The sequence below is a fragment of the Acomys minous genome, assembly GCF_964271855.1.
Source record: "Acomys minous genome assembly, chromosome: 3".
In the NCBI taxonomy this organism is placed as follows: Eukaryota; Metazoa; Chordata; class Mammalia; order Rodentia; family Muridae; genus Acomys; species Acomys minous.
Genome location: NC_140485.1, coordinates 29,031,507 through 29,051,903, shown reverse-complemented (window position 1 = coordinate 29,051,903; position 20,397 = coordinate 29,031,507). Strand labels below are relative to the sequence as shown.

General features: G+C 53.8%; 1 protein-coding gene across 1 annotated transcript; it reads left to right on the top strand.

Annotated features, from left to right (window-relative positions):
• Positions 1 to 869: 869 nt before the first annotated feature.
• TYRO3 (TYRO3 protein tyrosine kinase) lies at positions 870 to 20,042 on the top strand. The gene is made up of 19 exons (XM_084776545.1): positions 870 to 1,170; positions 2,844 to 3,027; positions 3,402 to 3,502; positions 4,573 to 4,743; positions 6,190 to 6,276; positions 7,020 to 7,135; positions 9,093 to 9,270; positions 10,198 to 10,343; positions 10,869 to 11,013; positions 11,387 to 11,516; positions 11,602 to 11,702; positions 11,980 to 12,075; positions 12,367 to 12,447; positions 13,289 to 13,381; positions 13,738 to 13,859; positions 14,194 to 14,303; positions 14,465 to 14,624; positions 14,838 to 14,974; positions 18,593 to 20,042. Exons 1-19 carry the CDS (start codon positions 1,077 to 1,079, stop codon positions 18,981 to 18,983), a joined length of 2,643 nt encoding a protein of 880 aa, XP_084632671.1. The 5' UTR covers positions 870 to 1,076; the 3' UTR covers positions 18,984 to 20,042.
• Positions 20,043 to 20,397: the final 355 nt, after the last annotated feature.

The following is a 20,397-nucleotide window of genomic DNA, read 5'->3' as shown; positions in this document are numbered from 1 at the left end:
GTGGAGCAGGCAATTATTCATTCTTTGAACAAGGATCTGCCTATTTGTTTATGGAGTGCCTACTGTGCGCAAGGTGGTCTACTAATAATAACAACACATATTTCAGTGGCTAGTAAGAGGAAGCAAGTAGCAAGAATGACAGCCCCCAAATGCACGGTGATTTGGCTTTTTGAACCCGTGAGGGCTAGCAGTGGGGATAGAGACTGGAGTATTTCTAAACAGATCTCGGAAAACTCTAGAGGTCCGACAAACTGGAGACCACCTTGGGAAGGTGGGCCGAAGAGAATGGTCTTCCTGATAGGAGAATACCTGTCGATAAAGGGTAGACTACAGAGAACGAGTAAGACAAAAATTGGGTGAAAAGCTCAACGAAAGAGTACAAGGGATGCTTAGAGATCCTGGAGGGAGCCGTCACAGCCGTCTTGGGGGCACATAAGGGTTACGGTGTCTAGTATGTGCTTTACGTTCTCAGAGGGCTGTGCCGGATTCTGAGATCAGGATTTAGAATAGCGTTGAACTGTGGCAGGGGCTTCCAAGCGGGGTTCTGAGGAGAGGAGCCGGGGTGCCGCGCTGGGGACTGGAAAGTATTTGGGGGAAAGGAGGGGCGTGGCCGGGTGCCTGTCCAGGGAGCCAGGCAGGTCCTCCGCAGCGGCAGCGGAGTGGCCCGGGCGCGGGTCTGGAGGTGGGCGGGAGGTCGGGCGGCAGCGGCCGAGGTTAGCGCTCGGCTCTTGCCACCCGGGCTGCGCGGTGCGGGGGGGGGGGGGCGGCGGCGGGGGTGGGGGGAGCGGCACGAGCTCCGCGGAGGGCGGGCGGGCCGGGAGGAGGCGGCGGCTCGCAGAAGAACATGAATCAGCGGCGGCGGCGGCGGCGGCTGTGGAAGGAGCACGGTGGCCCAGCCGCAGACCCGGAGACTCCTCGCTGCTGACCCCGGTGGCCGTGGCTCCAGGCGGCCACGGGTCCGGGACGCGCCGGCCGAGCGCCGCCCCCCGCCACTCCCGCGGGCCTCCCGCCCCTCCTCCGCCGCCCTCCTCTCCGCGCTCGCGGGCCGGGCCCGGCATGGTGCGGCGTCGCCGCCGATGGCGCTGAGGCGGAGCATGGGGCGGCCGGGGCTCCCGCCGCTGCTGCTGGCGGGGCTGGCTTCTCTGCTGCTCCCCGAGTCCGCGGCCGCAGGTAGGGGTAGCCCGGGAGACGGCGGGAAGCGGGGGTGAGGAGGAGTGAGCTGCTGAGGGGCGCAGCTCAGGGATGGCAGCCGGCGAGCCCCGGGCCTGGGCCGGCCAGAGGTTGGGGTCGGTGGCCGGGGCTGGAAGGCCGAGGCTAGGACACGGCTGGGGGGTGTTGGCTGCTAGTCCTCCGGCCGCGGCCCCCGCCCCCAACTTTCTGGCGCCCGGGGCTGGCTGGATGCAAAGGAAGGGAGTGGGGGGTGTGGGCAGCCGGGGGGTGCTTAGGACTGTATTTTCCCGCCTCTATGTTCCTAGTTGTTTGTTCCCTTGTCCTCAGTCAAAAGGACCCATTCAGCCTTCCGCACACCCCTGAGGTTCCACTTTGAAACTACGGGGTCTGGGTTTGAGCACCTAGGGCTGTGAAGGTGCCGATTCTAAAATATCTCTGGCCATACTCTAGTTCCTGTGGCCCTTGGAGCTCCCGGAAACCTGAATGTTGAAGAGCTTGGGCTGGTGAAGGTTACTCCTCCTTGTGAAGATGGGCATTATGTTGCCACATAGCCACTGAGGCATTTTCCCCGAGGCAGGAGGACAGTACCTTTATCCGCAAGTTCCCACTGCACACATCAGGAACTGCTGGGTGTGGAAGGGGTGTGAGGCAGTTTTGCCTTGTCCTGTGACGGTGAAAGGAGTAAGGGTAGAGCCAGGGCCAGGGCAGCAACTGCCCAGTTACCATTTCCTAAAAACTGAATTCTTTGCCATATCAGTCTCTCAAGGAAGGAGAAGAGAAAGAGAGTGCGAAGTATTTGCAAGCTTCAAGGTGCGCATCGGATGGCCAGAGAGTCTAGGAAATTATCTAGGGTTACACAGTAAAGAGCAGAAAGGAACAGGTCTGATCTCATCTATGCAGATTCTTCACCTGCCCATCTGTTTAAAACCACTTGCTAGGAGGGTGTGTGTGTGAGTGCACCTGTGTGGGTGTGTGTTTGTGTGTGCCCACCCTTGCCTGAGGAGGGTTAAGATTCCGATAGGTGGGTGGGCCCTGTTGATGCCAACCGTAGCTCAGTGGTCTTGGGGCGTAGGGCCCCACCCCTCCCTTCTGCCTCCCGTTTTGCTGGCTCCCGCCCCTGCACACATTCAGGTATTAATAGAGCAGGCGGCTGCCAGGAAGGCTGCCATGTGTTTGATCTGACGTGGTTTTGTAGCCATATGTTCTCCACTTGAGGGGAGCACTCCCTCCTTCTCTTCCTCAGCCTCCCCTTGGTTGGCAGGGTGGGGTGCAGGGGTACTGGCTGCAGTACAGGGGCTTGACTGACACCCTGGGCTGGGAGCTGGCATCCTGTTGCACTGGTTGGGTAGGACAGACATTCCCAGGACAGTGGCTGTTCCAGGAGGTGACAAGTCTCCACTGTTTCAGCTGGGCTTGCCTTCTGGTGATTGGGCAATAAAGGCGCCATGGGGAAGAGGTCCTTAGTGCTAAGGGAACTGGGTAAGAACAGAAAACTAGAAGGTCTTGTCCTGCCTTTTCTCCCAGCCTGGGGCCAGGCTACCTTCCTTCACATACAATCCTGCCTCTGCTTCCCTGACACTGGCTGAGAATGAACCTTCTAGCATGGAAACTGCTTTCTAGATGAGAAAGGGCTATCTCCGTTGTACAGGCACGTTCTCTTTCCTGTCTTTCAGGCCTGAAGCTCATGGGAGCCCCAGTGAAGATGACAGTGTCTCAGGGGCAGCCAGTAAAGCTCAATTGCAGTGTGGAGGGGATGGAGGACCCTGACATACACTGGATGAAGGATGGCACCGTGGTCCAGAATGCAAGCCAGGTGTCCATCTCAATAAGCGAGCAGAGCTGGATTGGCTTTCTCAGGTGCAGAACTGTGGGGGAAGGTGTGGGATGACAGCTGGGGGCCAGCCAGCCAGCCTGTACCTATTTCATAAGGCCCTAGAACCGAGGCTTTGCTCATGTCTAGAGGTCTGTGGCTTTAAACAGTGGCAAACTCTGGAACCTTCTAGAAACTGGCCATGCTCAACCCACTAAGCCTGCACAGCAGAGTTGCCCCCCTTCCTTTTTTTTTTTTTTTTTTTTTTGAAACAGGGTCTCACTCTCGGAGCTCACCCTCTGGCCTCATAGACAAGTGTAGCCTCAGACTCCCAGGCCACTCCCCTCAGCCTCTAGGACACTGGATTAAAGGACCTGTCTCTCCTGACTCTGGGAAGTAAACCTGATATCCTGTTCCACAGCCTGAAGTCAGTGGAGCGCTCTGATGCCGGCATGTACTGGTGCCAGGTGAAGGATGGGGAAGAAACCAAGGTCTCTCAGTCAGTGTGGCTCACTGTAGAAGGTGAGAAGACAGTACTAGCGGTATGAGCCATTCAGCTCGGAGCTAAGACTCGCCCCTCTGCAGAAGAGAACTCACTGCAAGCTGTCGCCTGTGCCCTAGGCTCTTGGCCAGTGGTTCTTAAACTTCCTAATGCTGCAGCCCTTTAATACAGTTCCTCATGTTGTGGTGGTGACCCCTGGACCATAAAATTATTTTCCTTGGTACTTTATAACTAATTTGGTACCATTATGAACCATAATGGAAATATTTGTGGGGTGGGGGCGGGTAGAGGTTTGCCAAGGGGGTCTCGACCCACAGGTTGAGAACCACCGCTCTAGGCTCATCATGTCAAGGATCCTCCCTGCTGCAGCCTGGGTGTCTAAGAACCACAAGAGTCCACTGGGACCCACAGTCTCTGACGTGCAGTCTGTTTCAGTCTTCTGTCAAGCATTCAAACGGTCAAGGATTCATCAGAAGCCGGACCTTGTTCTGCCAAGCGGACCTACGAAAAGGGGGAGGGGGTGGGGGAGGGGAGAGAGGCTCCACAGCTGCTGGAGCTCAGAGCTGTTCAGCCCCGGAAAACAAAGTGACTAAGAAAGTAACAAAGGGCCCTGAACAGGAGCTGGGGCCTGCCAGCAGAGCTCCGAGAAAGCTCCCACCCACTCCCCCTCCCAGGGTGCGCCTCCCCCCACCTCCCACCCCAGTCTCTCTCTCTCTCTCTCTCTCTCTCTCTCTCTCTCTCTCTCTCTCTCTCTCTCTCTTCTCTTTCTCTTTCTCCTTCCCTCCCTCCCTCCCTCCCCCCAGCACTCTGAGAAGGGCTGTCAGAGCAGGTCTGGGGAGGGACTGTGCGGGCTGAAGGCAGAATCTGTCTTGCTTAAGGGGACAGCAGAAAAGGAAAATGATGAAAACAAAGCCCCGCACTGCCCCTCCTCATACCCGATGCCTGTTTGCTGCTGGCCCATTCATAAGGGTCCTGTGGTGACTGTCCCTCCCGAGTGCTTCGAATGGAAATGAACTTGTGATTGGAGCAGTAGGAAGCCTAGAGGTGGCAGCCTAATTCCCCTTCCTTTTTTTTTTTTTCCCCTCCCTAGGTGTGCCATTCTTTACTGTGGAACCAAAAGATCTGGCTGTGCCACCCAATGCCCCCTTTCAACTGTTTTGTGAGGCCGTGGGTCCTCCAGAACCTGTAACCATTTTCTGGTGGAGAGGACTCACTCGGGTTGGGGGGCCTGCCCCTTCTCCCTCTGTTTTAAATGTGACAGGTGAGAAGCATCAGGAGGGGGCTTTGAGCCGGCAGTGGGCTGGGTCAGTGTCTGGGGGTGGGGGTGGGGGTGGGGGGGAAGACACTGTGGAGCTGCATAAACCTGAGTTGGTTGTTTGAGTGTCCAGAGCAAATCCCAGTGTCAGGGTGCTCGGCTCATTAGTCAGGCGTGTTCTGCTGCCTAGGTGGGCTGATTAGGTATGCTCCTGCTGTGTGTGCTGAAAGAGGGTGCTGGGGCCTCCATTCCTCACCCACAACAGTCTGGTCCTTGCACAGCTGGCCCTGAGAAAGGAATTGTATGAGATTAGGGGCACCCATACTCCCTCCCTCCCAAGGGAAGGAGCCAGAAACCAACCCACGCAGAGCTAGGGAGGAGTGTCTCACAAACAGGGAGAAGACTCAGTTCAGGCTATAGAAAGGGACATGGGGGAGGGGAGAGGGAGGCCAGCACAGACGTCTAGGGCGTCCTCACCTGATGATCCTTTGTAGAAAATGTCCTGAGTAGCCATAGCTGTTCTTACCCGTGTACAGTTGGGCTCCAAGCAGCCACATCTGCACTCTCTCCCAGACCTCTGCCCCCCCAAACACACACACACACACACACACACACACACACACACACACACACACGATCCTGGGCAAATCCGTCACATGTTTGTGAAATTTGCTGATCTGTGAAACTAAGCGTACTGTTTCCAGTTGAGGCTTGAATTGCACAAAACAGATACGTCTGCGCTTGGAAGGGAAGTACCCAGGTATTTGAATCTTGATAGGGGTGCTGTGGGGCCTGCTGGTGCTAAGGCAGGATCTGTTCAGAGAGGAGGCTGGTTTGCAGCTTCCAGCTTCCCACCACTTGTGCGTGGTTAGGACCCTCAGGCAGCCAGCCAGCCCTGGGATAATATGCACTCAGTGGAACTCCTGAGCTCCTAATGCACACACACCACACTGCTGGGCACCATAGGGGATAGAAGGAAAACAAAAGGATAGAGCCACCTTTCCAGCCTCCAAAGAACTGAGGATGCTTGGGTAGCTAAAACGCATGAAGAGCCTTGTAAATGACAGTGCCGGGGCAGAGAGCTAACAAAAGGGGGCTGGTGTGCACCATCAAGGAGAGAAGGGGGGTGTCCTCTGCCGCTTGTGGGAGATGGGACTGAGGTGGGAGGCGCAGTTACCACATTTCTCCAAGCTCTCACTGTACACTGTGCACTTTAAATCTATTACCTTACAAGTCTCCCATTCAACAGATGGGGAAACAACACCACCCAAGCCTTTCAGACTGCAAAGTCCTTGCCCCATTCCACCATACCCCGTTGTCCAACCCCTTCCTTTGGCTGGAAGGACTTCTAAGATGGTCTGGCGAGAGCCTGAATTAAAGTCCCTCCTTCCTAAACTCCCGGCTCAGTGGGAGTTGCTTCGTGCTGGACTGACTAAGGTTTTCTGGCCCCAGGAGTGACCCAGCGCACAGAGTTTTCTTGTGAAGCTCACAACATAAAAGGCCTGGCCACTTCCCGACCAGCCATTGTTCGCCTTCAAGGTAGGGGGACACGGGGTGGGGGGGGCGGGGTGGGGGTGGGAAGGGAAGGGATTTGGGGGCGGGGGCGAGAAAGAACAGGGCCATCTCAGCCAGCTGTCTAGCAGTAGAATTGGCTGGCTCTGCAGGAACCTCCAGGTGAGGCGTAATTGGCATAGCTCCCGTTCCTAGTGGGAGCACCTGAGACCCCGCCACAGCTGAGACAAGAATAGAATCCTGACGTCACAGCAGATTTCCCATCACGAAGCAGAGTCCCTGGGAGGGAGTGAGGGAGGGATGGAGCCAGCAGGAGATGGTCAAGGCTTTTATTCAACCTTGTTTCTGTCTTCCTATAGAAGGAACGGGGGGGGGGGGGGGGGCTTGCAGCCTAACAGATGACAGAGGGTACCCAAAGTGTTGGTGCAGAGGAAGAGGGAGGGAGGGAGGAGAGAAGCCAGTGTGCAAAGGCATTTATCTGTGGAAGCAGGGCAGTTACCTGTTTCTCCGTTTTTTGCCCCAGAGCATTCCCTCTTCCATCTTATTTTTCGGTCCGTGCCCTTTACTCGGGTAGCCAGCCTCTGCCCACAGCCTAGGCACTCTCCCAGGTATGAGCAACAGTGCCCTTCTGGTGGCTGGTTTATGCGCCCCTAATGCCTTGGACGTGCTGAGTGGCCATCTTGAGGGGTTGCTCCAGGCCTTAGGACCAACTCGAGGCCTGACTCCCATGACGTTTTGACTGTGTGCTGACACTGAGTCCCTGTCCACAGCACCACCTGCAGCTCCTTTCAATATCACAGTGACAACGATCTCCAGCAGCAATGCTAGCGTGGCCTGGGTGCCGGGTGCTGATGGCTTAGCTCTGCTGCATTCCTGTACAGTACAGGTAGGCTGAGATGAGCGGCTTGCCGGCTACGCTTGATCTGGCTGCGCTTTGTTACACTTGTCACACACACTTACGAGGCCTGCCTGGGACACTGGGTCTGCAGCACTGTTCAAATGCTGCTCCTTGCTGGGAAGAGCCCGGGCTCCTGTCTCTTCTGTCCTTTACTTTGGTAGCAGAGACTGCAGATAGGCTCAAGGCCTGTGCTTTTTTCATGCTAGAAAAGCAGGTCCAGAGCACACTTGGATATATGGAAGAGAAGTCTTTCTTTCAATTTCCCGCCCCTTTCAATGCTAAGAATCAAACCCAGGCCTCTCATGTACTAGGCAAGCCCCGTGCCACCAAGCTCAAAGAGTTTTTTCTTTTAACATATCTGATATTCTTCCCTCTCACGTCCTTCCACTGCCCCTAAAGAAAACAAGAGGACAGGAAGGGGCGCCAAACCCTGGTGGACGCGAAAGGGGGGCAGGGTTGATACCACAACCAAGAGCCATTGCAGGTTTGCTTGCATATTTATTTAAAGGTATTTAATGAGAACCTTGTTTGTTTATCCTGTGCTGGGAACAGACCTAGGACCTTGTACACGCTAAGCAAACACTCTATGACTATGTGATCCCCTGTCCTGTAGTGAGAACCTTTGAAACTCTTCTAATCATGTCCCCAAGACAGGATGGGCCCTCCCTGGCTGGGCCAAGGGGACAAGCTTATCTGAGGCATAACATTGCCAGATAACACTCTACATGTTCAGAATGTCTTGCCCTGGCAGTTCTGGCTCTGAGTCCAGGGCCTGAATCGGTCTCTTCTCTGGCCCAGCCTTCTGGAGGTAGACCTTGCTGTGTGGTGTGCACTTCTGTGTCTAATGGCAGCCACCGGTGGTAGGCAGGTGGGGAACAGCCAGCACGGCCCAAATGCATGCACTGGAAGGCCCTCGTATAGGTTCTTTCCGGAGGCCCACCTCTCCCAGGACCACCATACTCAAGGATTTAGAGAATTAATACTGGAAATGCAACCTTCCAGGTGGTTTTGAAGGTTGGTTTGTCAAGATAGCACCATAGAGTTAGGCATAGTGTTACACGCCTACAATCCTAGCACTTGGGAGGTAGAGTCAGTTCAAGGCCAGCCTGGGCTATGTGAGGCTTTGCCCTTAGCTGGGCGACGTGTCCCACGCCTGTGAACCCAGCCTTCGGAGAGCCAGAGGCAGAGGCAGGTGGATCTCTGTGACTTTGAGGCCAATCTGGTCTACAAAGCAAGTCCAGGACAGCCAAGGCTACACAGAGAAACCCTGTCTAAAAAACAAAAACAAAAACAAAACAAAACCCAAAAAGACAAGACAAGAAAAGAAAGTGACACTAGCTTGATACAATGGCCCACGCATTTAATCCCAGCACTCTGGAGGCAGAGACAGGCGGATTCTCTGAGTTGTGGGCCAGCCTGGTCTTCAGAGTGAATCAAAATAAAACAAAAGATAGAGACAGAGACACTCAGCCTGGCATAGTGACACACACCTTTAATCCTAGCACTTGGGAGGCAGAAGCAGGCAGATCTCTGAGTGCAAGGCCGACCTGGTCTACATAGTGAGTTCCAAAACAGCCAGAGCTACATAGTGACATCCTGTCTCAAGAACAACAACAAAAGAGATACTTGTCCTGACCCCCCTGCTCCGTGCTGGGTATCAGGGCCTTGCCCATGAACAGTCTACCACGGAGCTTGCATTCAGTCTCAGAGTAAGCAGGCCATTCCAAGCAAAAGGAACAGCATCTGCAAAATACAGAGGTTGAGTCTGGTGTGGTCTTGGGGTGGAGATAAGTTGGGCAGGTGTTTGCAGACTTTTAGAGGAAGTGTTTGCTCAAGCTCCTGTGCCCCACCTGTGCTGTCTTCCATCCCACCTCAGAGACCTAAGGAACCTTCGTACCTGATGACGTCAGTTTTGTGCTTTTCTGTTTTGTCTTGTTTTCTGAAGGTGGCACAGCCCCCGGGAGACTGGGAGTTCCTGGCTGTCGTGGTCCCTGTGCCACCCTTTACCTGCCTGGTTCGGAACTTGGCCCCTGCCACCAACTACAGCCTTAGGGTGCGCTGTGCCAACGCCTTGGGGCCTTCCCCTTACGCTGACTGGGTGCCCTTTCAGACAAAGGGCCTAGGTAAGGAACTCAGCAAGAAGGGCGGAACTGAAGAGGAAAGGCATTGGTCTGTCAGCATTTATTGAGCACCTACTGCATACCGCTTTGTATCTAGTTCTTAAGGGAGGAACAGGTAGATAAGCAAACTGGAAAAGGCAGGACAGTATAGTAGGAGTACTCCAGGATGGCCAAGCAAAATCCTCTACAGAGGGTTAGGATGCAGCTCAGTGGTGGATCCCTTGGCCGGCATTTGAGAGGGCCTAGGTTCAGTCCCCAATACCTCTAAAAAAAAAATCCTGCTGGGATGGCCAGCCTTCTGACATTGTGACACAAGGTCATCTATGAGGTTCAGGCTGGAGAGATGGCTCAGCGGTTAAGAGCACTAGCTGCTCTTCCAGAGGTCCTGAGTTCAATTCCCAGCACCCACATGGTGGCTCACAGCCATCTGTAATGTGATCTGATGTGCATTGTATACATAATTAATAAATCTTAAAAAAAAAAAGAAAGAAAGATAAGAAAACTCACGTTTTAAGTAAGTTTATGATTTTGTTTATTCATAAGGCCCCTGGGCTCTGGGTTAGAAAGGCCTGGGCGACAGAGGCATGAGTGAGGCCTGCAGGATAAAAAGGAGCCTTACAAACATTTTGTGGGAAAGTGCAGCAAGGTAAGGACACAGCAAGTCAAAGAACACTGCTTAGGAATTTGCTTGTAGTTCTCAGGCAGTTAAAGGAGGCTGCGTGGGGGAAGGGAAAAGCAGTACCAGCTACTGAGACGTGGCGGCTGGGCCGCTTCTGTCCTGCCCAGGCTTCCCTCGCAGAGCACTGGGGGTGTTAGCAGTTGCAGCTGCGAGGCAAGCCCTTTCCTCTGAACTGTTAAGCTCTTTGTTTGTGTGGGATGGTGACGGTGGGGAAGGTAGAGAGCCTAACAACTTTCTTTCTTTGGGTACAGCGCCAGCCAGAGCTCCCCAGAATCTCCATGCCATTCACACCGACTCAGGCCTTATCCTGGAATGGGAAGAAGTGACCCCAGAGGACCCTGGGGAAGGTCCCTTGGGACCTTATAAGCTGTCCTGGGTCCAAGAAAATGGAACCCAGGTAAGGGAAACAGCGCCCCCCCCCCTCTACTTTCCTACTGTGCTGGAGAGTGCCCCTCCCCCCTCCTCTACTTCTGAGACTTTGAAGAGCTTTAGAAAGTCGCTGGAGGGTCTGGGCCTCCTACAGCCCCAGGGAAAACCCTCCACTCCTGGCAAGGCAAGCTCCCAGCTCATTGGTTTGTCTCTTGGCTGGGGCAGCCCTGTGGCCACTTTGTATGCAAAGCAGGAAGCCTATCCCCGCCCCATGCAAAAGGGGGTTGGGGGGGTGGGGGGGGCACAGATAAGGCTTTGTCCCCAGCCCCAGCTCTGCTTCCTCCAGGGATGAGGCTTTCTATGTTCCAGAGAGGCCTTTCCCCTGCAGTCTAGGGCAGGAATGCGGTGACTCTGAGAGAGTTCTACAGCCCCTAACATGCACTGTGCCCCTAAGGCTCCCAGCTTCCTAGCTGAACCCTTTTCTGCCCTCCCACCCCAGCTTTGAGTCTTCCCCACAGGCTCAGTGTGGGGGTGGGGCTTTTCCTGGCTGCAGGAAGAGCTCACGGTGGAGGGGACCAGGGCCAATCTGACCAGCTGGGATCCCCAGAAGGACCTGATTGTGCGTGTGTGCGTCTCCAATGCAATTGGCTGTGGGCCCTGGAGTCAGCCACTGGTCGTGTCTTCCCATGACCATGCAGGTAAGGCGTGCAGCGGTGGGGGGGATAGGGAGCAGAGCTTTCTGGGATGAGGTAGACTTGACAGGAGGCTGGTGGCCCCTGTCTTCCCAGTGTGTGCCCCCACCTCCACCCCGAAAATTAAAGAGTCAAGCAGTCGAGACCAGGGTTGGTATTTCTATCTTGGCTTTTCTCCCTTCGCTTTGGTCACACGGCAGGTCACAACAGCCAGGGCCTGGACACAGTTCAGGTAGAAACTGGCTTTTCTCTGGGGGTCTCTTCCTCTTGGCTTAGGAAGTCTTTTGACAAGGCTAGGTGAGGTGGCCATCACCAGAAAGTTATAAAAGGACATTTTTGGTGACAGCCTAGGTCATGGCATTGTCTTTCTCTTCCACAGGGAGGCAGGGCCCACCCCACAGCCGCACATCCTGGGTGCCTGTGGTCCTGGGTGTGCTCACCGCCCTGGTCACTGCTGCCGCCCTGGCCCTCATCCTGCTTCGGAAGAGACGGAAGGAGACCAGGTTCGGGTAAGGAGGCGCGGCTGTGGCAAGTGAAGGAGGTGGTAACAGAAGGCCTTGTAATTTACCTGAAGTCCTGGGTTTTTTTCTTTAGGCAAGCCTTCGACAGTGTCATGGCCAGAGGGGAGCCAGCTGTACACTTCCGGGCAGCCCGGTCTTTCAATCGAGAAAGGCCTGAACGCATCGAGGCTACCTGTGAGTGGTGGAGGATCTCAGAAGGGAGAAGACACCTTGTGTCCCTGTCTTTTACCAGCTCGTTAATCCAGCTAACGTATCTGAACCTTGATAAGTCCCAGAGTAATGAAACGCGCACACACACACACACACACACACACACACACACACACACACACACAGAGCTGTGTGGGGAAACCGAGACTCTGTGCTGAGGGCAGTGAGCCGGGTGGAGGGTGCAGGCTGGAGTGTGGATTTGGCTGCAGCGCTGTTCCTCTCTCGCCCCGCCCCCCTGCAGTGGACAGCCTGGGCATCAGCGATGAACTGAAGGAGAAGCTGGAGGACGTCCTCATCCCCGAGCAGCAGTTCACCCTTGGCCGGATGTTGGGCAAAGGTGTGGGCCAGTGTGGGACTAGCATGAGTCTGCCCCCCACCCCGGATGGGGAGTTCCTGTTATGTCTAGGGGGGGTGAATGAATCTGGGTCAGCTCCTATAGGCAGGATATACCTGTGGATGCCTGCTTGGGGGGGGTCATTTGTAGCGACTAGAGACCAGGAGCCATTCCCAACACAACAGCCTCTAAGAGCCTTAGCTGATGGTTCTATGACCACATGAAGAGTCCCCCGAGAGGGAAGGAAGTCGAGAGCCCAGGGTGTCTCACCCTGCCCATTGGTTTCTTGCTTAGGAGAGTTTGGGTCAGTTCGGGAGGCCCAGCTAAAGCAGGAAGATGGCTCCTTCGTGAAAGTGGCTGTGAAGATGCTGAAAGGTGAGTTAGACAGTAAGGTTTGTGCCCGTTGGGGAGGAGGGGTAAAAGGGTGACTGGTCCTGAAGTAGGCACTGTGCTCTCTGAGATTTCCCAAGAAGCTACTCAGCAGGAGGAGAAATGCTGACTGCACCGCGTGCGTAACTCAAAAGCACAGGCCACGCAAAGGTTTGTGCCCCAGCCTTGCTCCCTGCCCTCGGTGGTGACAGGCCTCACGGTTGCTCTTGGGTGATGATTACCGTTGTGATTGATGGAGCTCCTGGCCTGTCACAACCAAAGATAGGCCAGTAATCTCGGTACTGGAGGAGGAGGAGCCCTGGGATTGTTAACAAGCTTGAGGCCAGCCTGGGCTACATAGTGAGTTCCCAAGCCAGCCTGAACTACAAACTGAGACCTAAAAGAAAAGTCTAAATCCTCAAGCTGTGAGTGGTAACTCCAGGACTTGTGAGGATTAAGGCAGAGGGATCACAAGTTTGAGGTCACCAGGTCAAACTGCAGAGTGAGACCCTGTCACAAACAAGCAAATGAGAAAAAAGTGCACAGGAAGACATTAGCAGGCAGAGAAAATGCTGGAAGCTCTGTCCCCTGGTCCCCTTGTTTGTTTGGTTATATGGTGGGTTTTTTGAGACAGGGTTTTTCTGTAGCCTCAGGTGTCCTGGTCTCTCTTTGTAGACCAGGCTGGCCTCGAACTCACGAAAATCTGCCTGCCTCTGTCTCAAGAGTGCTGGGATTAAAAGCACTTACCACCACACCCGGCCCTGCAGGGTTCTGAAAGACCAATTTTAAGAGTGTTGGGAGGGTGTCAGGAATCTTGTTTTCATTCCTCCCCCTTCCTTTCTCTCAGCTGACATCATTGCCTCAAGCGACATAGAAGAGTTCCTCAGAGAAGCAGCTTGCATGAAGGAGTTTGACCATCCACACGTGGCCAAGCTTGTTGGTGAGCCCATTTGGAGGAAGCAGATATAGAATAGGGCTAAAAATATGCTCCACCAACATGAGAGGGCAGCCGGGAGGAGAGAAGTTTAGATACCCAGCGAGCAAGCAGGTAGCAAGTGAGGTCCTGTCTGAAGTCTGGCTGTAAGGAGCTTAGCTCGAAGCTGTTCATGTGGGCGGAGGAGGGCCTGAGAAGGTGCACCCAGAGCAGGGAACAGCAGGCAGGAGGAACGGTGCCATGGGGAAAGAGCTAATGGTGCCAGTGCTAGAGATGGAAGGCAGCAGGTAGGCTCTGAGGCAGATTCCTAGCTGTCCTTAGGCCTCTGTGTGCCCAGTCCTTGACTCTCCCTTGTCTCCCAGGGGTGAGCCTCCGGAGCAGGGCTAAAGGTCGCCTGCCCATCCCCATGGTCATCTTGCCCTTCATGAAGCACGGAGACTTGCATGCCTTTCTGCTCGCCTCCCGAATTGGGGAGAACCCTTTTGTGAGTGCCTGGGGTGGGGTGGCCAGGCCTAAGGGGGTGGAAGAGTGAGGCCTGGAGAAGGGACCTCTAGGAGAAGAGACTTGGTGGGCAGGACTCGGGGTACCGTCAGCGGGCTCGGAGCCCGACTGCTGGGAATTGTAGGTGAGGCAAAGACCTTTTTGGGAGGAAGACTTTTGTCAGGCTTGCCAGAGCTTCCTGGGAAGGCCCTTGGTCCCCTGCCTCCTTTCCAGTGATTCCTAAGGCAGTCTTCAGGCTTTCTGCCAGGGAACTTCCTTCGCTGTGCCCCGCGCAGAGTGGGGACGTCCAACCTGAGCTTGCCCTGTCTGCCTCCCAGAACCTGCCTCTCCAGACCCTGGTCCGGTTCATGGTGGACATTGCCTGTGGCATGGAGTACCTGAGCTCCCGGAACTTCATCCACCGAGACCTAGCGGCTCGGAATTGCATGTAGGGATGCTGGTGGCCTGGTGGGTGGGAGCCAGCTGGTGCCAGGAGGCACTAGCTGATGTCACCTTCTGCCTTGGGTGGAACCTCGTGCATGGGGATAGCCTGACTTTACAAGGCTGTGAGCATGAGGAAGACTGACTCCGTCCTTCAACCCTCCTCAGGCTGGCTGAGGACATGACCGTGTGTGTGGCTGACTTTGGACTCTCCCGGAAAATCTATAGTGGGGACTATTATCGCCAGGGCTGCGCCTCCAAGTTGCCTGTCAAGTGGCTGGCCCTGGAGAGCTTGGCTGACAACTTGTATACCGTACACAGCGATGTGGTGAGCAGCATGGCGCAGTGCGCTTGACGATGTGACTTGGGGTGGATGGATTAGTGTGGGTGGGTGTGGGTCTGCAGGACCCAAAAAGGACCAGCACAGATCTGCTTTCTGGGCTTTAGTTGCCTAGTCATGAGATGCTTGATTACCAAGATACGGCTCTGCTTGTCTCAGGAAACCCAGTAACTTTCTTCCCCAACCCTGATTCTATACCAGTGGGCCTTCGGGGTGACCATGTGGGAGATCATGACTCGTGGGCAGACGCCATATGCTGGCATCGAAAATGCTGAGATTTACAACTACCTCATCGGCGGGAACCGCCTGAAGCAGCCTCCAGAGTGTATGGAGGAAGTGTGAGTATCATGGGTGGGGTAATGGAAGAAGCTTTGGCTCATGGCTGCTACGTAGCTGCGTTCCCAGGATGAGCACAGAACCGCCACTGGGTTCCTGGTAGTTGAGGATTGACCGCTACCCCAAATTCCATATTTACCCTCAAGCTCCCTGTTTTCTTTCTCTCTCCTCATTCCTTTTTTTTCCCCCCCCTTTTCTTCTCTGGGAGGGGAAATGTTGAGACCGTTTCCTGATGCAGCTCACACCCTGAGTTCCCTTTGCCTCAGCCTCCAGCATGTTGGAATCACAGCCGTGACCCACCATGCCTGGCTCTTACCCCATATTTCTTGCTTCTGGCGTTTCCTGTCACTGTTGTTTCCAGTTTCTAGGGAGCACCAGGAGCCATAAAAGGCGGAGGACAGGGTTGAGCAGTGGTGCAGGTCTCCTTGTCACTTCTGGGAAACGCAGCTAGACTAGAAGCAAGGCGCTAGCACCAGGTTCACACAGGGCTGCACAGGGCCCCAGAACCACAAGCAGCCCCTGACTGGCTGCCTTTTCTTGCCTAAGACAAGGTGGGGAGCTGGGCTTCTTCCTTGATCTAACCTCCCCTTGAAGGATAAAGGTCCCGAGATCCTGGGAAGAAGGAATTTGACCCCTTTCTTTGCTGTGAGTCTAAAGTACTGTGAAGCAGGGCAGGACTCCCACTACACTGTAAACAAACCCTTGTGACAGGATGACATAATTGTCACCGACCTAGCTGGGCCCTTTAGGTGTTCATTCTCCCAGCCAATCTTCCTCTAACTCTAAAAAGGAAAAGGCTTATCTCCATTTTGCTGATGAGGAAATAGGATTAAAGAGGTTAAATAACATGGCCAAGGTTGCACAGCTATTAAGTGAATGAATTGGTACTCGAACCTAGATCCTTTTGGTTTAGCCTTTATGCTCTCAACCGTGAAATCAACTGTGTTAGGTCTGTTCTAGTATTACTCCCTGACTCCATTCGAGACAGAGTGGCCCAGGGGAATAAATACGTGTTCCTTTTGTGGTTTGGGGGTTAGGTCTCTCAGAGTGTTGCAGCCATGAACAGGCAGAGGAAAGCTGAGCCTGAATGGCGGCACCCTCCTTTTAGGGCAGTGGATTTGAAGTGCCTGCAGCCTAGGCACCAAAAGAAAAAAAAAATTAAATCATTTCTGTATCTACTTATTTCTTTATTGTGGCTCTGGGAATTGAACTCAGGATGCTATGTGATGAGCGAGTACTGCGCCACTGAGCTACACCCAGCCCCTCCATTAGACTTTAGATGGAAGTCTAAGTGCAGGAACCAGCCCTGCCCACCTAATCATTGAGCAGAGCTCAGGGCCTTGTTGAGATTGAAAGCTCGGGCCTCCTTGTGGCTGCAGTCAGCCTTAGCCCTCTACTTGAGCTGCAGAAGCTGAGCTCTGAGGAGCAGTATGGACAGACCCTGGCTCAGCCTTCTCCCAGACTAGAGCTGTTGTCAATGAAGGGTGGGCGGACACTGGCCTCCCACCAGGCAGCCTGGTGGAAGGGCGCCAGTTGGCTTCCAGCACAGCCTTGAGAATCTGTCCCAGTCTGGCTGGTTACCCATATTTCTGGACCATTCTCACAGCCTGCCTGGGGTCTGGCATGAAAATTTCCTGCCGTTGGGGCCCCTGTTAGGAAGGCTTTTTTTTTTTTTTTGAAACAATACTTGGAGCCTTTGCCCCGGCAAAAGTCAGGCATTGCTAGTAGCTCTTTATCTCAGACCTCCTCCACCAGGGAAGGAGTGTGTGTGCGTATGTGTGTATTGTCTGTCCTTAGAAACAGTGGTAACTATAAGAAAATCTGTAAGGCTGGTGGGATATTCCTCACTCAGGAAAAGAGCTGGTGTTTTTTCTGAAAATGTAAGCATACATAGGTAGATGCTGCCTCTCATGTAGTTGGGGCAAAAGGGGGAGTATACAAGTCTACCCCCCAAAAAGATACGGTTGAGTCGGAGTCTGGGGTGTGGTAGCTCATTGATGGAGCACTTGCTTAGCACGCACGCGGCCCTGGGTTCTCCAGCACCATAGAACAAAACTCAAGAAGAACAATCCTGGCTCTGGTCTCTTATGTAAGACAAAAGGACTTTTACTTCAGTCACCCTTCTGGAGACAGCACAGGAGAAAGTTGAGCACTTGCCCTTGTGGCTTCAAATTCCAGCTCTGTGACTTTAGAGTTGGTTTTTTGTTTGTTTCTTTCTTTTTCGAGACAGGGTCTCTCTGTGTAGCCTTGCCTGTCCTGGACTCACTTTGTAGACCAGGCTGGCCTCGAACTCACAGCAATCCACCTGCTTCTGCCTCCTGAGTGCTGAGATTAAAGGCGTGCGCCCCGATGCCTGGCGAGGTTTTTAAAAATTGTTGTTGTTTTGTTGTTTTTTTTTTAAGAAGCAGGGGAACTTTATTCTTAGCCTACTTTTGGAGAATTTGTTTGAAATGGGGTCTCACTTATCCTAGACCAGAATCAAACCAGCTGTGAGGCTGAGGGCCACTCTAGACTTCGGCTCCTCCTGCCTCCACCTCCCAAGTGCAAGAATTACAGGAATCCAACAGCCATGAGGTCCTGGAGATCAACCCAGGCGCCCCACCAACTAACTGCATTCCCTGCCCTGGTGTGTGTGTGTGTGTGTGTGTGTGTTTAAACAGGGCTTTGGCTGGCCTCGTACTCAAACTCCTAAGTGCTGGGGTTACAGCTGCATTTTATCTGGCAAGCCTGCCTTATTACTTGCTGCTTTATTAAGGATTTTTAAAAGATTTATTCATAAGTGGGGTGGTGGGGCCACAGGCCTCTGATCCCAGCACTCAGGAGGCAGAAGCAGGTGATGAACTTAGGGTCCCCCCAAAAAGCAGAACTCATTCTTAACTGCTGAGCCATCTCTCTAGCTGTTGTCAGTGTTATTAATCTCTCCATGGTTCTGTATTTTCCAGGTAGGAAGTGTTAAATGTAGGGCTGGAAGGGTGGCTCTGCAGGTAAAGGTGCTTGCTGGCTAGCCTGACAACCTGAGTTCAATCCCAGGGACTCAACAAGGTGAAGGAGAAAACTGCTTCCTGAAACTTGTCCTTTGATTTCAACAAGTATGCTGTGGTATACGCATAGGAGTTCACATGTACGCACGTACGCAGGCACTTAATACATTTAATTTTAACCTGATGCATATTAAGCCTTCTACACTAGTATTAAAAGATTTGTTTTCCCAGCCAGGCAGTGGTGGCACATGTCTTTAATTCCAGCACTCCAGAGGCAGAGGCAGGTGGATCTTTGTGAGTTCGAGGCCAGCCTCGACTACAAAGTGAGTCCAGGATAGCCAGGGCTGTTACACAGAGAAACACTGTCCAAAACAAAGATTTGTTTTCCTAGCTTGGTGGTACACACCTTTAATCCCAGCACTTGGGTGGTAGAGACAGGCAGATCTCTGTGAGTTCTAGGACAGCCTGGTCTACAGAGTAAGATTCAGGACAGCCAGGGCTACACAAAGAAACCCTGTCTCAAAAAAAAAACTAAAAAAAAGAAAACGGAAAACAGGTTGTTTTCCTGTCTGTGTCATATGACTCAGAGGTCCTCTGCTTCGTGGCCACTACCTCCCCTTATTCTTCCTTTTACCTCAGGTATGATCTCATGTACCAGTGCTGGAGCGCCGACCCAAAGCAGCGCCCGAGCTTCACATGCCTGCGAATGGAACTGGAGAACATTCTGGGCCACCTCTCTGTCTTGTCCACCAGCCAGGACCCCTTGTACATCAACATTGAGAGAGCCGAGCAGCCTACTGAGGGAGGCAGTCCCGAGCTGCCTTGTGGAGAGCAGCCTAGCACAGAGGCAGGGGAGAGCAGTGACATGGGGGCAGTGGGCAGCATTCCCGGTGACTGTCGGTACATCTTCAGCCCCGGAGGGCTGCCTGAGTCACCTGGGCAGTTGGAGCAGCAGCCGGAAAGCCCCCTCAACGAGACCCAGAGGCTGCTGCTACTGCAGCAAGGGCTACTGCCCCACAGTAGCTGTTGACCCACAGGCAGAGGACAGCTGGGGCCACCTGGCTGTGCCGGCTGAGTAAGCCCTGTCTGACCACAGCCCAGGCAGCAAGGTATGGAGGCTCCTGTGGTAGCCCTCCCGAGCTGTGCTGGCACCTGGACTGACCAAATTGCCCAATCCCAGTTCTTCCTGCAGCCACTCTGGCCAGCCTGGCATCAGTTCAGGCTTTGGCTTAGAGGAGGTTAGCCAGAGCTGGTTGCCTGAATGCAGGCAGCTGGCAGGAGGGGAGGCGGCTATGTTTCCATGGGTACCATGGGTGTGGATGGTAGTAGGGGAGGGTAGCAACAGCCCTGTGGGCCCCTACCCTCCTGGCTGAGCTGCTCCTACTTTTTAGTGCATGCTTGGAGCTGCCTGCAGCCTGGATGCTCAGCATTGCACACCACACTTGGGCTTAGATGCCAGGCTTGCCTCTCCAAGTCACAAAGAGATGTCCATGTATTGTTCCCTTTTAGGTGACAGTTAGGAAGGGATTGGCACACTGGGGTCCCAAAGTCTGGTGGCAGGAGATGGTGGGAATGTTCTCAGGTCTGAATCCTCATCACCTTCCTGGTTCCCGACTCTGCCCAGGTCTGGACCTGGCTGGGCACCTCTGAGGCATGCAGGCAGACAGAGGCTACAGAGAGACCCGTCTTCTAAAGGCAGGACCTCCTGAGTCTGGCAGATGAAAGAGTGCTAAGGGGGTGGCCCAGGAGTGAGTGAGGCAGTTCAGGACCCCTCAGGCTTCCCACAGTCTGTCTGAGCATGCTACCAAATCCCCAGGTATTCCGCACCTAACAGGCAGTTTTGTCTGAGCCCAGCCCTTCCACGTGGTGACCCCTCAGGTCCACTCTCCTCTCTATATGGACATCTTCTTGTCCCAAGTCTCCACAGAGAAATAAGCCTGATGCTGATGTAGATGAGAGAAATTCCTGGAGTCAGGGCTGGGGCCTAGGTTTCTGGAATGCATGGGGCAGCCTCCTGCTGTTAGGAACATTTCCACGCTATTAAGTTGCTGTTTCAAAAACAAATAAAATTGAAAACTAAAGAATCAAAGCTTTGTTTTGTTTTTTAAATTGTTAATATTGTTTTCTGGGAGTGTTTTGGGTTTTGTGGTTGTTGTTTAGAGAAAGGGTTTCATTGTGTAACAGAGCCCTGGCTGTCATGGACTTGATTTGTAGACCAGGCTGGCCTTGTACTCACAGAGATTCCCCTGTCTCTGCCTCCCCAGTGCTGGGATTAAAGGCATGTGTCACCACAGCTGGTTTGTTTTTTTGTTTGTTTGGTTTTGGTTTTTTGAGACAGGGTCTCTCTGTGTTAGCCTTGGCTGTCCTGGACTCGCTTTGTACACCAGGTTGGCCTCAAACTCACAGAGATCCACCTGCCTCTGCCTCCCAGGTGCTGGGATTAA